The sequence below is a fragment of the Nipponia nippon genome, unplaced genomic scaffold (genome assembly GCF_047370975.1).
Source record: "Nipponia nippon isolate SJK-2023a ecotype South Korea unplaced genomic scaffold, ASM4737097v1 scaffold_4, whole genome shotgun sequence".
Classification (NCBI taxonomy): Eukaryota; Metazoa; Chordata; class Aves; order Pelecaniformes; family Threskiornithidae; genus Nipponia; species Nipponia nippon.
The window spans coordinates 100269832-100285125 of record NW_028262358.1 but is presented as its reverse complement, the minus strand read 5'-3'; the positions used below and the strand labels follow the sequence as shown (position 1 = coordinate 100285125).

At 40.4% G+C, this 15294-nt stretch overlaps 1 protein-coding gene across 1 annotated transcript in view; it reads left to right on the top strand.

Annotated features, from left to right (window-relative positions):
- LRRC1 (leucine rich repeat containing 1) overlaps window positions 1–15294 on the top strand; it is a 103189-nt gene that overhangs the window by 44875 nt on the left and 43020 nt on the right. The window contains exons 5-10 of the mRNA XM_087777107.1: window positions 4657–4713; window positions 6330–6393; window positions 7151–7225; window positions 9000–9144; window positions 12339–12457; window positions 13432–13515. Coding sequence (XP_087633233.1) covers window positions 4657–4713; window positions 6330–6393; window positions 7151–7225; window positions 9000–9144; window positions 12339–12457; window positions 13432–13515 — 544 coding nt within the window. The remainder of the gene's footprint in view (window positions 1–4656; window positions 4714–6329; window positions 6394–7150; window positions 7226–8999; window positions 9145–12338; window positions 12458–13431; window positions 13516–15294) is intronic.

The window sequence follows — 15294 nt, the reverse complement described above, 5'->3', positions numbered from 1 at the left end:
ACTTCTCGTCTTGCACGCTCAGCTTGTGGTGCTCTTGGCATAAGGTCAAAATACGTGACTTTTATTACTCAAATAAGAGAAGGCTGTTGTCCAGGTTTTAATGACTAAGCACCTTTAGCTTTTGTATTAGTCCTTTTATCATCTGTCTTCATTTTCTCGTAGCTTTTTCCACATTTCTCTTTCTACCTTTGTGTTTTTAACTTCATTTTCACAAGAAAATAGCATGTCTTAAAGGCTTCTGAGGAAAGCACAGTGCTGGTGTACTCCAAGGGCTTGGGTGCTCCCAGTCCTGTTGCAGGGACTGGGATAAAAATAGGATTGGGATAAAAATGGGATGTATAGTGTTGTCTACTGTCACTCTTAAAGCTGACTTTCTGTCCTCTTGAATAGGGGAATGATGCAGCTGTCCCTGATAAAGTACTAGGATAACTCATTTCAGTTTTGTATTTTATCACTTTACAAGACGGAGTATATGTAATGTATGTGGTACTCTGAAAATGTAATTTCATCCAAGGTAACCAGGGAACATGTCTGTCTCTTTTTTTTTTTTTTTTTTTTTTTTTTCTTTAACTGCAGTTGATATTGTTTTACCTATTGCAGTGAATTGCTCTTGTCCAGAGAGTCATCTGCTTTTGAAATGGTTGTTTTGTAGGGCATGTTGCTACTGATAATCTCTTTGTAATTAATCCAAAGAAACAGTGACTTGCTTTGGAAGAACATGCTTTTGTTCCAATCTTAGTGGCTGGTTTCTAGTCTTACCTTTATTTTGGAGGAGACCACTGCGGTTGACATGAAGGAGTATTTGTGGTGTTCCCTATCTGTAGACCATGTTGGATTGTGAGTTTCTCTCTCAAATCCTGACAGGAATGCTCAAGAAAGACACTTCCAGCATTTATGAACTACTTTGTTGCCATTAGTTTTGTTCTCAATTATTGATTTAACATTCTTCTTTTCATTCTTCTAGCTCACATGATGAATACCAATATCTACAGTTACTTTAGATACAGCACCGAATAAGTGTATCTGGTTTGTACTGAAAATGACATTTTTAGCCATGTCGTACCTTTCAATTTGACTTGGTTCCACCCTTACACCAGAAGTCTTTTGGAACGCTGAGATGGAAAACTTTGTAATTATTTCGGTTACTGCATCCTCCGCCTGGTTTGGCTGTTGCCTTGTGCTCCGTAATTTCACACACATGCTCAGTGTTCGAGGTGTGTGTGGTAGCGTTTGCGGTGAGAATTATTACAGTATTAATGCTTTTTACAAGCTTCTGTGAAATAGCTTCTTACAATAGTAGTCTTGGAAAAGTACTTAGGGGTTTTTTGGTCTTTTTCTTGTTTTTTTTCTTTCTCCTTTAGAATATAGATGACATTTTGCTTGTACGTTTTCTGTTGGGTTTTTTGGGGGGAGCGGTGATGGCTTGTCTGTGGCGGAGAGCAGCCTGCGATGCTCTGTGGTGCGTTTGCGTTTCTAAATGCAGCTGGTGAACAGCTGCCGATGGAACTGTGTGTCCTGTCTGAGTAGGCTAGATTGCTGTTGCCTTCGTGTTTTACGGATCGAAACAGGTAACCTCCTATGACTGGTTTTCTCTCCTAGATGAAGATTAGAATTAGGGAAAGACTCTGAAATCATTAAAATATGGCTTCCTTTAGTTCTTTTCAGAGACTTCAGAAAGACTCTTGACTAACAGTGCACCGATAAAATTAAGGGCAGAGGGAAAAGAAGAAATGATTTCCTTTAGTATATTGTGAAAAATCTCTGTTTGTATTTGAGAAGAGGAAGAAGTACACTTTCTGGAGAGAATGTGTTATTAAATCAGAAAACATATTTGAAAAATAGCAAGAAATGTAGGATTTTTCTTGCAAATGACTAAAAATCCTGTTTCTTAACATACCTTAAAAACAGAAAAATGTTTGTGAACATACAAGGTGTTAAGAACCTGTTGGTAAATTTAAGGAAGGGCTATATTTCTGCTCTGTAATGTATCGGAGATTGGCGCTTCAGTACATCAGCGTGCCTTTTATATGATGCTATTTTATATGATAACTGTCACATTTTCCCATTTTAAATTGCAGCACATAAGTTTGCTGGGAGCTGCTTCTGTAACTAGTTGAAATTTAAGAGTAATGAATCAAAAATTTCCTCTCACTTTCTAGCCTCTCTTTCGGATGGATCCACCTTAAACATAATACTTCAGTCTAATGGGGCAGCTTTGCTGGTATAAACTTTGTAGACTTAGTCTCTATTTTACATTACTTGGTGGGAAGCTTCATTTTGCCTATTGGGGCCTGCTTACATTGGGTTTGGACTCAGGACCTTGTAAGAAGTAGAAAGGATAGTTTCAATGGGTGGAGGGCAGTGTCTTTGTTTTGCTCCAGGGTAGAGTTATAGTTGTGAGCATGCTGTGGGTGAGAATAGCTGAAGAATAAAGCATTTCTCCTCCAGAAAGCTGTGTCATTAGAGATGAAAACCTAATCCCGTAGGTAGCTGACTCCCATAAGAAGAGAACCTAGCCTGTGACTGCCATCGGCCACAGCCAGTCTCCAAAATGCATGGTACGCAGTTGGATGCAAAGACAGCTGTTGGTGGGTACCCACAAGGGCACAGCTACCCTGTGAGTCCTTACAGCGCTGCTGGCTTGGGCAGTACAGATGCCTTCCTTGCACCTTTTTGGCAGTTGTACTGGCCCAGGTGTTTAAGGGGATTTATTCTGTGTTGGATTAGGGATCTGTGTTACTCTTTTTGCTGGGTTATTTTTAAGCAGGATCAATTCCCTGAGCTGATTCACTGGCCTGCCCCAGTTTAATGATACGATGAGGCTGGTTAAGATGGTGGTTCCCAAGCTCTTGCTGCTGAACGTGGTTTTGCTGAGAAAGATTTCTGTTTAACCACAGCCAAAGTGGTGTCTGATGTAAGAAGCGAAATTAAGAGATTGCACCATTTTACTCATCGACACTTCAGCGTGATGGGGAGGGAGATAAGTAGATGTGGGGTGATCTGTAAACACAAGATTACAAGGCAGCTTGGCAGTGTGCGCATCCTTTTTGTATTCTCTTGATAAAAGTGAATCGTGGGCCTCACCTAATAGGAGTTTGAAGAGAAAGTGCAAAATTCAAAGGAAGATTGGAATAGGTTTCTAGAAAACCTGTAAACAAAAATGTAATGGCAGTCTGTGGGTGGCAATGTGAGTAAGAGCAGACCCACGTTCCTCTCGGAGAGAAACAGTTCTCCATCGCCCCTTCCCTCTCCCCCTCCACTGGTTTGCTTTCCATGACGATGTCAGATACCGTGTCGCATCTTGACTTGTGTTTTACAGCGTTAAAAATTTTATGTGAGAGTTTTCTCTTGTGTTGTTGGAATGATGGCTTCCTTATTACCTTGTTTCTGTCAAATGATTTTGAGTGACAGTAGCTGAATTATTCTTACTTGTCTTTTAATTCAATTTGTAATAGGCTTTACTAAAATATCTTCACCTATATGGTATGTTTTAACTGTATTTCTTCTGGAGGAATACAGAACCCATGGGGTAAAACGTGCTTATTTTAAAAGCTGGAGAGGACTGCTGAGACCGTAATCAAAGCTCCTGGGAGATTTTGTTCACTGTTTTCTGAATGCAATATGAAATAGGTGCTTGAAATAAGGATGTATTTTTCAGGCACCATCCAAAGTCAATCCATGAAAAATCTTCTTTCCCCTTTAATGACTCATTAGATCAGTTATGTTGTTTTCCCTGCTTAGGGAGTATTGGAGTCACAAGATGAAGGTTTTTCTTTAGTTTTATTCAGGTTATCAGCTGCTTTTTTACTGGAGCTAACTAATGATCCTGTAGTTCAGTGTATTGGTATTGTTTGAAGTGAAAATAAATATTACAATTTTATGTGGTCTGAGTAGATGGGCTTGGTTTTTTTTCCTAAGGTGTACAAACAAAAGCATTTTGTGTTTAGTTTTAACATGTGTTTCAAATTTAGTGGAATTCCTTTTTTAATGTAGATTTTATTTAAGGCCTAGCACACTGTCCCTCTTCTCTGCACACCAGGACAGAACATATTCTGTTGTAGGAAACTACTTATTTGCAGTCACTGTATTTGATTTTTATTTTTCCCTGGGATGCTGGAGGATTAGAGCAGATTATAGAGTTGGGATAATGTCTGACTCTTTGTGTTCCATTTAGTCATAAATAAACCCCTGAAAAATCTGAATGTTGCTATGGTGATGTTAGGAAAAGCCTGGGATATGGAGTAAGTGAGCCGCTTAGAAGCATAATGTCACTTACAGTAATGAGCATGCTGTCGTTGGAACAGTGATGGGTTTACCTGATGCTCTGTAACTTTGGTAGCCCACACCAGATTCTGAAAGCAAGTAAGTAAATGCAATTCATATGAATACGCTCTGTTGAGTAACTTGCAACTACTGACCTTTTAACAAATGGAAATTTGTGTTTTGTCTGTTTACTTTCTAGCTTTAATGTGTTGAAGTATCACAGAGAAACAAGCAAAAACTTCCAGTCTTTGTATGCTGTCTTGTAGTTCACAGCAATTTTCTTTTAAACTGTGTTAACACATGAACACATGCTTTTCCTCTGAAAGTGTGGAATATAAAAAGTAAGATTGCATTAAAATGTGGTTTGTTCTTTTTTTTTTTTTTTTTTTTTAGTCTTTATAACCTGGCTTCACTGGAACTTAGGGAAAATTTGCTGACATATTTACCCGAGTAAGTGACATTTCATGTGCTTGATTATACTAACATAAAATGTTCTTATTCTTAAAATCTGCTAACATATGAAATTGAATGACAGCTAGAAAAAAATATTCAGTGCCAACTGACAACATGTATGAGATACAGCTTTGTTTTAGCAACACCTAGTTACATCCGTTACTCCTAGTTATACGTGGTTAGTAGCAGGAGCCTGCAGTCTGTGCCGATTGGTTTTGCTCTATAAAAATATTCTGTATAAAATACAGCAGCACCAAACATTTCTTCCTGCACTCATTGAATGAGCCCATCCGCAGTGGGAGTGGTGGTTTGGGTTGTTTTTCACGCTGAAATTTCATAACTGTGAAAGTAGGGTAATAGGATCTCAGAGATTTCCACTCTAGACCTTCATAGCATTTAAATAAGTGTTCGTGTTCAGGGCTAAGTAACCAAAAGCTTCCAAAACCTGGAGGTCAAAGCCTTGGTGACAAACTAGGCCTACTGATGTCTGAAGTCTGACTCCACCCACCATGATTTTTGGGGGAAAAAAAGATATCTAGATGTGTCTGTGCTGTCTGTATTGTGGCAGAGGAATTGGTGTTTTTTTGTAAGATTAATTGGGTGTCTTATATTTTGGGGATCCTTTTTGGCTGCCTGGAAGAAGCTTCTTCTTTCTCTAGTGAAGGAGTTTCCTTCCTTCACCGCTTGGCTGCTTCTTGCAAGACTTTTGGTGACTCCTGTTCTGCTTGTTTAGATAATCTAATAGATACTGTAATAGATTTAACCTATTTTAATCAGAATCTCTTCCCCAGTTGCTTTGGGGTCCTTTTTTCCTGTCAATCTACCCAGTACCTCGGTTGTGGCTGTTTATAGCTGTGAGCCACAAGGCACTTTAAATGTCAGTGGTGAGAAGATATGAATTGCTAGCTAGGTTTTGCCATGCGGTGTCAGAACGAAGCTATCACAAATGTTGACAATTTTATTGCTCCTGGAAAATTCTGACTGTCAGTAATGTAGCTGACGAGTCTTGCTGGCTTTTGTGCTACTGCGGCTTTGGGGAAGGTAAGCAAGAGCTCTACAACAGGCTGCTTTTGAAGTAGAAGGATGGCCCTCTACGTCTGCTCATGTTCAGAGAACTTCTTTTACATCCTTTTGGGCTCCCCTCTGTTTGCATCCTCAAATCCAACCTGAAGTAGTTCAGAAATGGATAGATCACGTTGAGAAGATAAATGATGGATTTATTGAGTCTTGAGTCACACTGTTACATGTGATCACTATGGGGAATTTTTATCCAGTTGTGTAACTGTAAATTCCCCCTAAAAATAAATCTAACCAACTGTACTAAACTATGTGGCATTGTCCACCCTGAGGGACTGATGGTTAAAGTAAAGAATAATGATTTGATTGCCTATACTAAGTTTTAAGTTTCATGCTGTTTTCATACAGTTATACTGACAAACCAAATTATTTTTTCAGTAAGACATTCCTGCAAATAGTCTATGCCCAGTAAAATAGCTATCTGTCTACAATACGTTGTAATTTGAAATATGACTTTCAGTAAAATGAGCTCATTCAAATACATGGGGTTTCTGTTGGTTTAGTCTGATGTGGTTTTGTTTTGACTTATCTCGCAGATCACTTGCCCAGCTGCAGCGACTAGAAGAACTTGATTTAGGAAACAATGAACTATATCACTTGGTAAGAGAACATGACACTGAAAGTGCATGTTGGTCTTGTTTTATGCATCATTTAGATTAAATACATTGTAGGATGTCCAAAATTGAAGACAGACAAATGTATGGAGGGAGAGCGTTTTTATATGTACAGGTGAATTTTGGCAGTGAGTTGGTGCTTCTCATATCTGGTTAGTCTTGTTCAGTACAATATTACTTTACCCAAAAAACTGCAGCTGACTTCTAGAAAATGAGAGCACTGCACAGACTTTTTCTACGGAAAGAAAAAGGAGTGGAAGGGCACAACCTCTTGTCTGCACTTGCAGTTACAATGAACACATGGGCTTCTGTAGGGAGCTGGACGGGCTGAGCACAGATGAAAGCTCAGCTATTTCCAGGGTGGGAGTAGGAATCTTTGGGGAAGGGCTGAGGCAAACTGTTGAGGGTTGCAGTGTCTGACATTGTGGCAGATAGGTCTACCAAAAGATACGTCATCTCCCTTAAGCTGACTCAATTAAATGTTGGATTTGCAGTAAATTGAGTGTGTATGCAATTTGTTAGTGCATGCCAGGTGAAGTATGGTGGCTTGTTAAGCTCTAACGAGTAATTTGTATGATGGAGTTTGCAAATGCTTACAGTCACCCTTGCTGCATTTAACCGTGGTACCTCTAAATAGCGCTTGGAGTAAGGACTGGTTTACTCAGACTCTAATTACGGAGTGGCCATTTCCTTTTTACTTGACGCTCCTATGCTACTTAACATTATTACTTTTTATGTTATAGCCAGAAACAATTGGTGCACTTTTCAATCTTAAAGACCTCTGGTTGGATGGAAACCAATTAGCCGAAATACCTCAGGTAAAGACGAGCTCTACTGACACTGTTTTGAAGATGCTTTTAAAAGAAAACCTTTTCATTCGTGCCTAAAAGGAGGTGATTTAAATTGAAGTTTCCTTGGTTCACATTGCCTGGGTTTGGTTTTGTATGTGTAAGGGTTTTCTCTTAATAAGTTCCTTTGCAAGGGATTGTACATGATATCATATGTTGTCAGACATTTTCTTTTAAACATTTTGACAAAAGAATTGTTTCCTAATAGGCACATTGTTCAATTTACAGGATGACACATCCTCTGCTTGCAGTCCTGGCCCAATGATCAGGGAGCCACTAGTTGACTGAGCTAACCCTCGCCTTTTGTATCTATCTAAGTTGCAGTTTTGACAGTTTTGAGGATGAATCATTGCTTTTTGGCAGTCATCTTCTTCCATTCAAATACAGTGTTTGGGAGAAGTACAATAATAGAACTGTTGCCATAAATAGAAATTTAGATTTATGCAGGCTCACTCCCATCTGACATCAGTCATGGAGTGAGGGGCCTTAGCATTTAAAGCTTACAGCACTCAAAATTTCCTTTCTTAAGAACTGTGATAACATGTGGGATGGTTTCTTTTCCCTCCATTTCCTTTAAAGCCAAGTCAAAACCTGTTTTCTCCTGTTCCTTGTGCACTTTGCTGTTATTTGCTGTATTGATGTCATTGTCAACAGTGTAACTTGGAAATCAGTTACAGTTTAGTGGTCTTTGTTGACTTTGTCATTGTTGGTTTGGCCTAATAATTTTTAAAGTAGATATAGTTAAACACTTATAATCATTCATAAAAGGTCAAGTGTGACTTCAGCAGCTGTTTTTATTGAAGCGGATAATTATTGTGTATTTTGTCTAATGTCCAAAAGATGAACTTGTAGGGTAAAAGGGGTGTGTGTGTGTTTAATGAAAGATCCTCTTGAGAGGCAAACATTTCCAAAACAAAAGGACTGATCTTGTGAATTAGGATCAAGGCTGTCACTGTATGAAAATTTTATATATGTAGAAGTAAAGGACACTTCTGCTCCAGCTGTTCTGTTCTCTGAAAGATGATTTGGATGACTAAAATGAGAACTATTCTAGAGCATGTGTAGGGGTGTCTGTGTACATGGGGAATGGGAGGGTGCTCTGATGGTTAATAGGGACAAAGGTATTTCTCCATCGGACTTTTAAGCTAATTGGTGGATTACCATTGTAAAAAAATTAAGTAATCATTAATAATTGTAGATGATGGCAGTATAACTTGGCAGTTCAAATATGCTTGCTAGAGCAACACTCCCAATTCCTATTTCTACATTTGTTGCAGTTGGGAGATGTGAAGATATGAAATCCCTAGATGTCATGGCATGTTGCTGTATCAGCCAGGAGAGACTAATCCTAATTTGCCTAGGGTTAATTGGGAGGGGCAGACTTTAATTACGTGGAGGTTGATAATCTGTAGTTCTGAAAAAACAACTTTGCAGTCTTTACTTGAGGAACACTCCAGTTTTGGCTGGTGCGTGGCTGGGTGTGCTCAGCATACCTTGTCTGACTACTGAAGCCAGTCTTAATAGTTAGAATAAGAAACTCTGATGGAATCACATGGTTGGTTTATTATATGTAAAATGTAATTATTTACTTTTTTCTGCATTTAGAGGTCATACAAAGAATGGCCAATTTAGTGGTCATGGAGAGAATTGTTGTTCTTTCTGGAATTTCATTGCGATGGTACATTTTTCAAATTGCTTTGTTACGTGTTTGGGCATGACTTAAATTTTTTGTCTTGTATCGCAGGAAGTAGGAAACCTGAAAAACCTGCTTTGTCTGGATGTTTCTGAAAATAAATTGGAATGCCTTCCTGAAGAAATTAGTGGTCTGACTTCTTTAACTGACTTGCTTGTTTCTCAGAATTTACTTCAGGTCTTACCTGATGGCATTGGTAAGTACAAGGTGAATGCTATCGTGCAGAACCATTTAATCCACCGTAAATTGTAAGTCATTTGTTGTCAAGTCTTTTGAAGTCTTTTTGTGCAAGAGATGAGCTTGTCTCAGCTTTTTTTTTTTTTTTTTTTTTTTTTTTGCTTAGTATGAAATGCATAGCTCTATTAATTTCTCATTTTAATTGTCTGCATAATGACTACCTTGTAATCCTTTTTTGGTCTTCCCTTGATACCTACCCAAACAAAATAAAAGTTAATATATCCTCTCTGTTCCTACTGTGTCCACGTCACCATCATAACTCTTTAACATTGTAAAATTCTAGCTTGTAACATGCTGTAGGTCACTTGATAAGACTGACTGACAGTATCACTACAAAAAATACATCCTTTTTAGTGGGGATGTGTAATTATCTTCAACTGGACAATGTGATTAATCCTATATTGAACCCAGTGGAAGGCTGTTCCAGCTTCAGCCCATTACTCCTCACCCCCGAGGATCCAAACTACAACCTTTCTGTGTCTGACCCCTTAAAACAGGTTTAATAACTGAGGAATGTTTTCTGAAGCATTACCAGTGCCATTTTAAGGTAAATGTTTTTACCCTTGCAGTAGTTGTGACAAGTAGTCAGCAAGGCATTGTTTCTCTGCTACTCATCAGCTGTTTTTCTAGAGAGTTTCACATTGCAGAAGTGTGCCTTTTCCTTGCCAGGAATTTTTTTTTTTTTTTTTTTTTCAAAAATAAAGGTTTAGGGGAAGGAGGACTTGGGAATGTGGTTTAACCAGGAATGTGGAAAAGAATGGGCAGACCTTCGCCCTCCCTCCATATGCTATATGAGCCTAAGAAAAGAGAAATGTTTTTCTAGAAGTTAAACCTAGGGGAGTGGGGTGACTACTGTGGGTCCCACAGTTGGCTAGTGTGTGTTTGGTAGAGAGTTGTAGCAGCCCTCTCTGATGACCTGAGCTGGCCAGTACAGTTGTACATCAGAAATCGAGCTGTACCTTCTGAAAGGCTACAGCCCCTGCAGCCTGCCAGAGGGGAGCTCGTCTCTAACACCAGCTGGTGAACAAGAGGAGCTGCTGCTTCTTGAGAATCCTGTTAAATGGAGATCCTTTGCTGGGGAAGATGATTGCAAAGGGCCAGGCCCTTTCAGGCCAGGCCATTTCAGGCCAGGCCTAGTTTGCATGTGCATTTTGTAACATTTTCTGAATGTAATTTTGTTACAAAGGCAAAAAAAAAAAATTTTTTTTTCTACTTATGTGAATATAATAGCTTACTTGTGTTTGGAAAATTGGATAGGGCCACAGTAATTATTCCTTTTGTGTAATATTGGAACTTACTGTGCGGAATGGAGAAAATCTGGTATTGTGGGTGAAGTGAACCTTGCTGGTCTCTGTGGAAGCTACTGGGAGGAGCTCAGCTGATCACCGAATTGTTGGTTGGATTGGTGGATCTGTAGAGCCCTTGAAGCAGGGCTCTCACCAACACCAGCAGGTCAGGTCAGCTGTGGCCATGTCTCACCAAGTCTCTAAAGCCCCTAATGGAGGTGGCTCCAGCACCCCCAAGCAGCCTGTGTCAGTGCTGCACCACCTCCCAGTGAGGAAGCTTCTCCAGAAGTCCAGCTGGGACCTCCCATCCTTCAACTTGCAGCCACTGCTCTCTCACCTGCCACTGCAGGGAAGAGTTTGGCTCTGTCATCTCTGTAACTGCCCTTCAGGTAGTTGTGGGCTGTTCCTAGATGCCTCCTTGGCTGCTTCTTTGCTGGAGTCAACAAAGCCAGCTCTCTCAGCCTCAGCTCACGTGTGCCCTGGTCATCTTGATAGCTTTGCACTGAATCCCCATCAGCATCTCACTTGAACTGGGGAGTCAGGGGGCGGGAAGGCAGGACAGGGCATGAAACTGAGCATGATTTTATAGGTGTGGTGGCCAAGTAGATAGGATATAGTAACTTCCATTGATCTTCTGGCCTTAATTCTCCTAACATAGTCCAGCCATGGCAAGAGCGCACTGCTTGTTCATGTTCAGCCTTGTGCCCACCATAAGCCCCAGGTCCTTTCCAGCAGGGCTCTTGCACAACCCGTCACTTGCCAGCCTGTACCAGTGCACAGGGTTATTCTGCCCAGGTGCAGATCTCTGCGCTTCTCCTTGCTGACCCTCGGATTTCTGTTTAGGTTGCTGTCCTACCATGTATCAACCATCTCTTCATGATTTAGCATCATCAGTGAATTTGATGTGCCAGCCTATTACAGCTATTTTGGACAGTGTGGGGATGGGCATGGAAGTGTCAGCAGCTAGTGATGTCTCCTGAATTCTCTGTCTTGGGCTCTGCCTGGGTCAGCTCTGCTTTGCACCAGAGATCGTTCTGATACGAAGGAGCAGAATCATATAATAGTTTGAGTTGGAAGGGACCTTTAAAGGTCATCTGGTCCAACCCCCTTGCAATGAGCAGGGACATCTTCAACTAGATCAAGTTGCTCAGAGCCCCGTCCCACCTGACCTTGAATGTTTCCAGGGATAGGGCATCTACCAGCTCTCTGGGGCAACCTCTTCCAGTGTTTCACCACCCTCACTGTAAAAAATTTCTTCCTTACACAAGAAAGAACAAGGTGAGCTTTCTGCTCTGAGATAGTATTTTGTCCTTCCTGGGGAGAAGACCTTCAAAGAAGTTTGATTTCTATTCTGAAAAATGAACTTGGGTTTCATGTCTGACTAACTGGGTTCTATATTAGGACAAAGAGACTTTGAATCATGTTTGAGTTTGGGCTGTCACTTCAGTGCAAACCTTTCTTACTATGGCTGAGTAGGCATAGGTGATCTTCTGAACACTACTTATGAATAAACATTGTATAATTGAGGAAAAAATAGATAATTTTCTCCTGTTTATGGGCCTTTGGATAGACATGTCCTTGACATTGACATGGGGTACCGTTCAGATTGCAACTTTAATACAATTTGATATGCTTAAATATATATGAATATTTATATTGAATATGAATTCAGTAATGTTATAAACTTGCAAAAATAGTGCAAGTGCCAAGTGAAGCACTGCTTGAATTCTTTTTTTTTTTTACCTGGAAAAAAAATGTCATTGTGTTAGAGGATTTCTAAAAGTTTTGCAGCAGAATGATTTTCTGTAATTAAAGCAGGTATCAGAGGATACTAAGCTAAACAAGTGTGTTGGTTTTTTCTGTCCAGGAAAATTGAGGAGGCTCTCCATTTTGAAGGTTGATCAGAACAAACTTATTCAACTAACGGATTCAATTGGAGACTGCGAAAGCCTTACTGAACTAGTTCTAACAGAAAACCAACTGCAGGTAAGCATGGTCCTGACTGCTCAAATGGCTGAATCACTTAGCTCATAAGGTTACTCACCATTACTGCTGTTAAGTAGCGAGTTTCCTTTAAATGCATCTTATTTCTAACCTTTTAAATGAATGCTGAAGATCAAGTTGTGTGTAGTAACAATCCTCCCTTCCAAAGGCTTAAGCAATTACATATTCACTCTTGAATCTTTCATGATCAGTAGGGGAACTGAAGCACCTGGAGTGCAGGTATCATTTACTTTGTTGTGTTTATAATGCGGAGTTTGTGCCATGTTATGTCGTTGCCAATTTTTGCTGTGTCTTACCTGGATCAGACTTGCTGGAACTGAATAGAAGCCCTAAGCGCTGCAGAGCTGCTGTTGTACTGTTCCTTGCTCCAGCCAGGTATTAAGTATGATATGTGGTCAATTAAAATAAAATCTCAGACTTCCTGCCATTAGGTATTTCCTTCCATTATTTTGAAACTGCTGTGTCACAGGACACTGACACTTGGAGAGTAGAAGTGCTTATAAAAAAATCTAGGTTTGAGCATTTCTTAAGTTAGGTTGGTGCTTGGTTGAGTTAGGAGCTTAAGCCTGTTGGAAAGATGCCTTTCCGGAGGTCAATTTATAGCACCTAAGTTAGAAGCTTGCCTCTCAATTAGCTATTTAGGGAGCCTAAAGATAGGTAATATGGGCATTTTGCATACATGCTTCTGGACATAGCTGTTGTGCATCTATCATCTTAGTAGTGCAGAGATAACTTATGACTGAATTTGTATTAGAAACTGACACTCCTGGACATTTCTTCTGCAAAGCAAAACCTTTGGTCTCCTTTGGAAGGCCTGGTACTAATGAGGGTTAACTACACTGCAGTTTTAAAAATGGATCAGTCTATTAATTAATTTTTAAAGTGAGATAAGTTTTGTTCTGACTCTGTGAATTTACAAATTCTGTTTGCATATTATTTTGTTTTTGTTGGCACAGTCATTGCCGAAGAGCATTGGAAAACTAAAGAAGCTGAACAATTTGAATGCCGATAGAAACAAATTAACATCTTTGCCCAAAGAGGTAAGTTTTGTGCAATTAACTCTCACAGATGTGATTATACAAACAGAAAACTCTTGATTTCAAATGCCTACAAGAAGTAGCAGGCAGCTTTGATCTACTGGGTATTCTTCCCAAACCGATCACAACCAGAAACTTGTCCGTTAGATCTGAACAGCATAAATCTGAATAGCAGCTGTGGTGATTTGGTGGCTTGGAAGTACAAAGTGTCTTTGCAGTTGAACAAGAAGGCTTGGATCTAATTAGCTTGTACCTACTAATTCCCAGTGTGGGTGTCAGGTCCAGCACTACTTGAAGACGGGGAGTTCTGGTAGAGTGAATGCATTTAAACATCAATATGCCTCTTCTGCAGGCACTTTAAAAATACTGCTGGAGTCTTCCTCACTTTACACTCTTGTGAGCAATAGCAAAGGGAAGGTTTCATATTCTGAAAAATGATTCAGAGACTGTTTTGACAGTCTTTTTGGTTTTGGAGATCTTGGGACTACTTTTGCCTTTAAATATGAGGACCTGATGTGACCAAGATCATTGATACCTCAGATCTTACAGCTATGATCACTAGGACTTCTTGTCTATTGTAACAGTACATGGAATGAAATGAGGCTAGAATTTCTGTTGTGAAACTAAATATAATGAAGGCCTTACAAGTTTTTAGTTCAGCAGTAAATTCTGGAAAGAGATTGGGGGAAGCAGCGTACTGTGTTTGGAGCACGGGACTGCGAGTTGGTTCTGTTTGCACTACTGTTTCTCTGTAATTTTTTTACAAGTAATTCTCCCCCTTAATTTTCCTATCTGTTTCTAACATGTGGCTCTGAGGTCGTAGCTTTTGTTCACTACTTTCAGTCACTTCAGGAGCAGAAGGGGTACGTACTCAGGCGGGAGCCGATGGATGGGAATTGAGAGGAGGGTCAGCTCTGGCTGGTGAGCACACACTTCTGCTCGGGCCCGCTTACTTACAGAGCTTGGACAGCTCAAGGAGGAAGTGTGAGGAGGAAGCAAAGTGGCTGGGAACCGGGAGATGGGGAAGAGCCAATGGTCTGAAGAGGAGGGATCGAGCAGGGGCAGAGGCTGCTGCTGTGGCACTGGCAGCAACAATTCCAATGGCCCAGGTCTGAGCTGCCACGGGTCGGTCACCCAATCGGGGCTTCATGATAGCCCTTATTGCTCCTTCACAGATTGGCATGTAAGTGTGTGTTTGGTGGGGCGGAAGGTGAGGGAGGGAAGAGAAGATGTGAGTACTGCAGCTCCTTAGCAGGACAGTGTCTCCTCTGCAGAGGTGCTGCTGGTTCTGAACAGAGAATTGCAGAGGGCGTACCCAGGCGGGTTGCATAAATGCTAGCAAGAGGCAGGACCGTGTTTCTGGGTTGGGATGTGATGGCAATTTTGATCATGTGTTCATTCAGCAGAAAACTTCCCATGTCTTTACAAAGAACTTAATTTAATACATTACACAGGTGTCCTAAACTATCTGTACTTGAGACTCATACAATTCTGTGTCTAGTCCACCTTTAAGCAGAATTGCTCCGAGTTTGTTATAGCGGGTAAGGTTTTACTGATACACTTTATTTCCAGATTGGCCATTAATAGCTTATGTAGTGTATAAGCACTTTTCTTAGTTAATGAAGTTCATGTATTGGACACAGTGCATGAGGGGGTGAGCAGTGTGGCTTGGAAGGAGCAGGGACAGGAGCGGGTGAGAGGAGAAGGCTCGGCTTCAGAAGCAGGTAAAGCAGGGTGACTATGGAGATTGTCTGGTTTTTGGGGAATAAGAGAGTCAAGGGC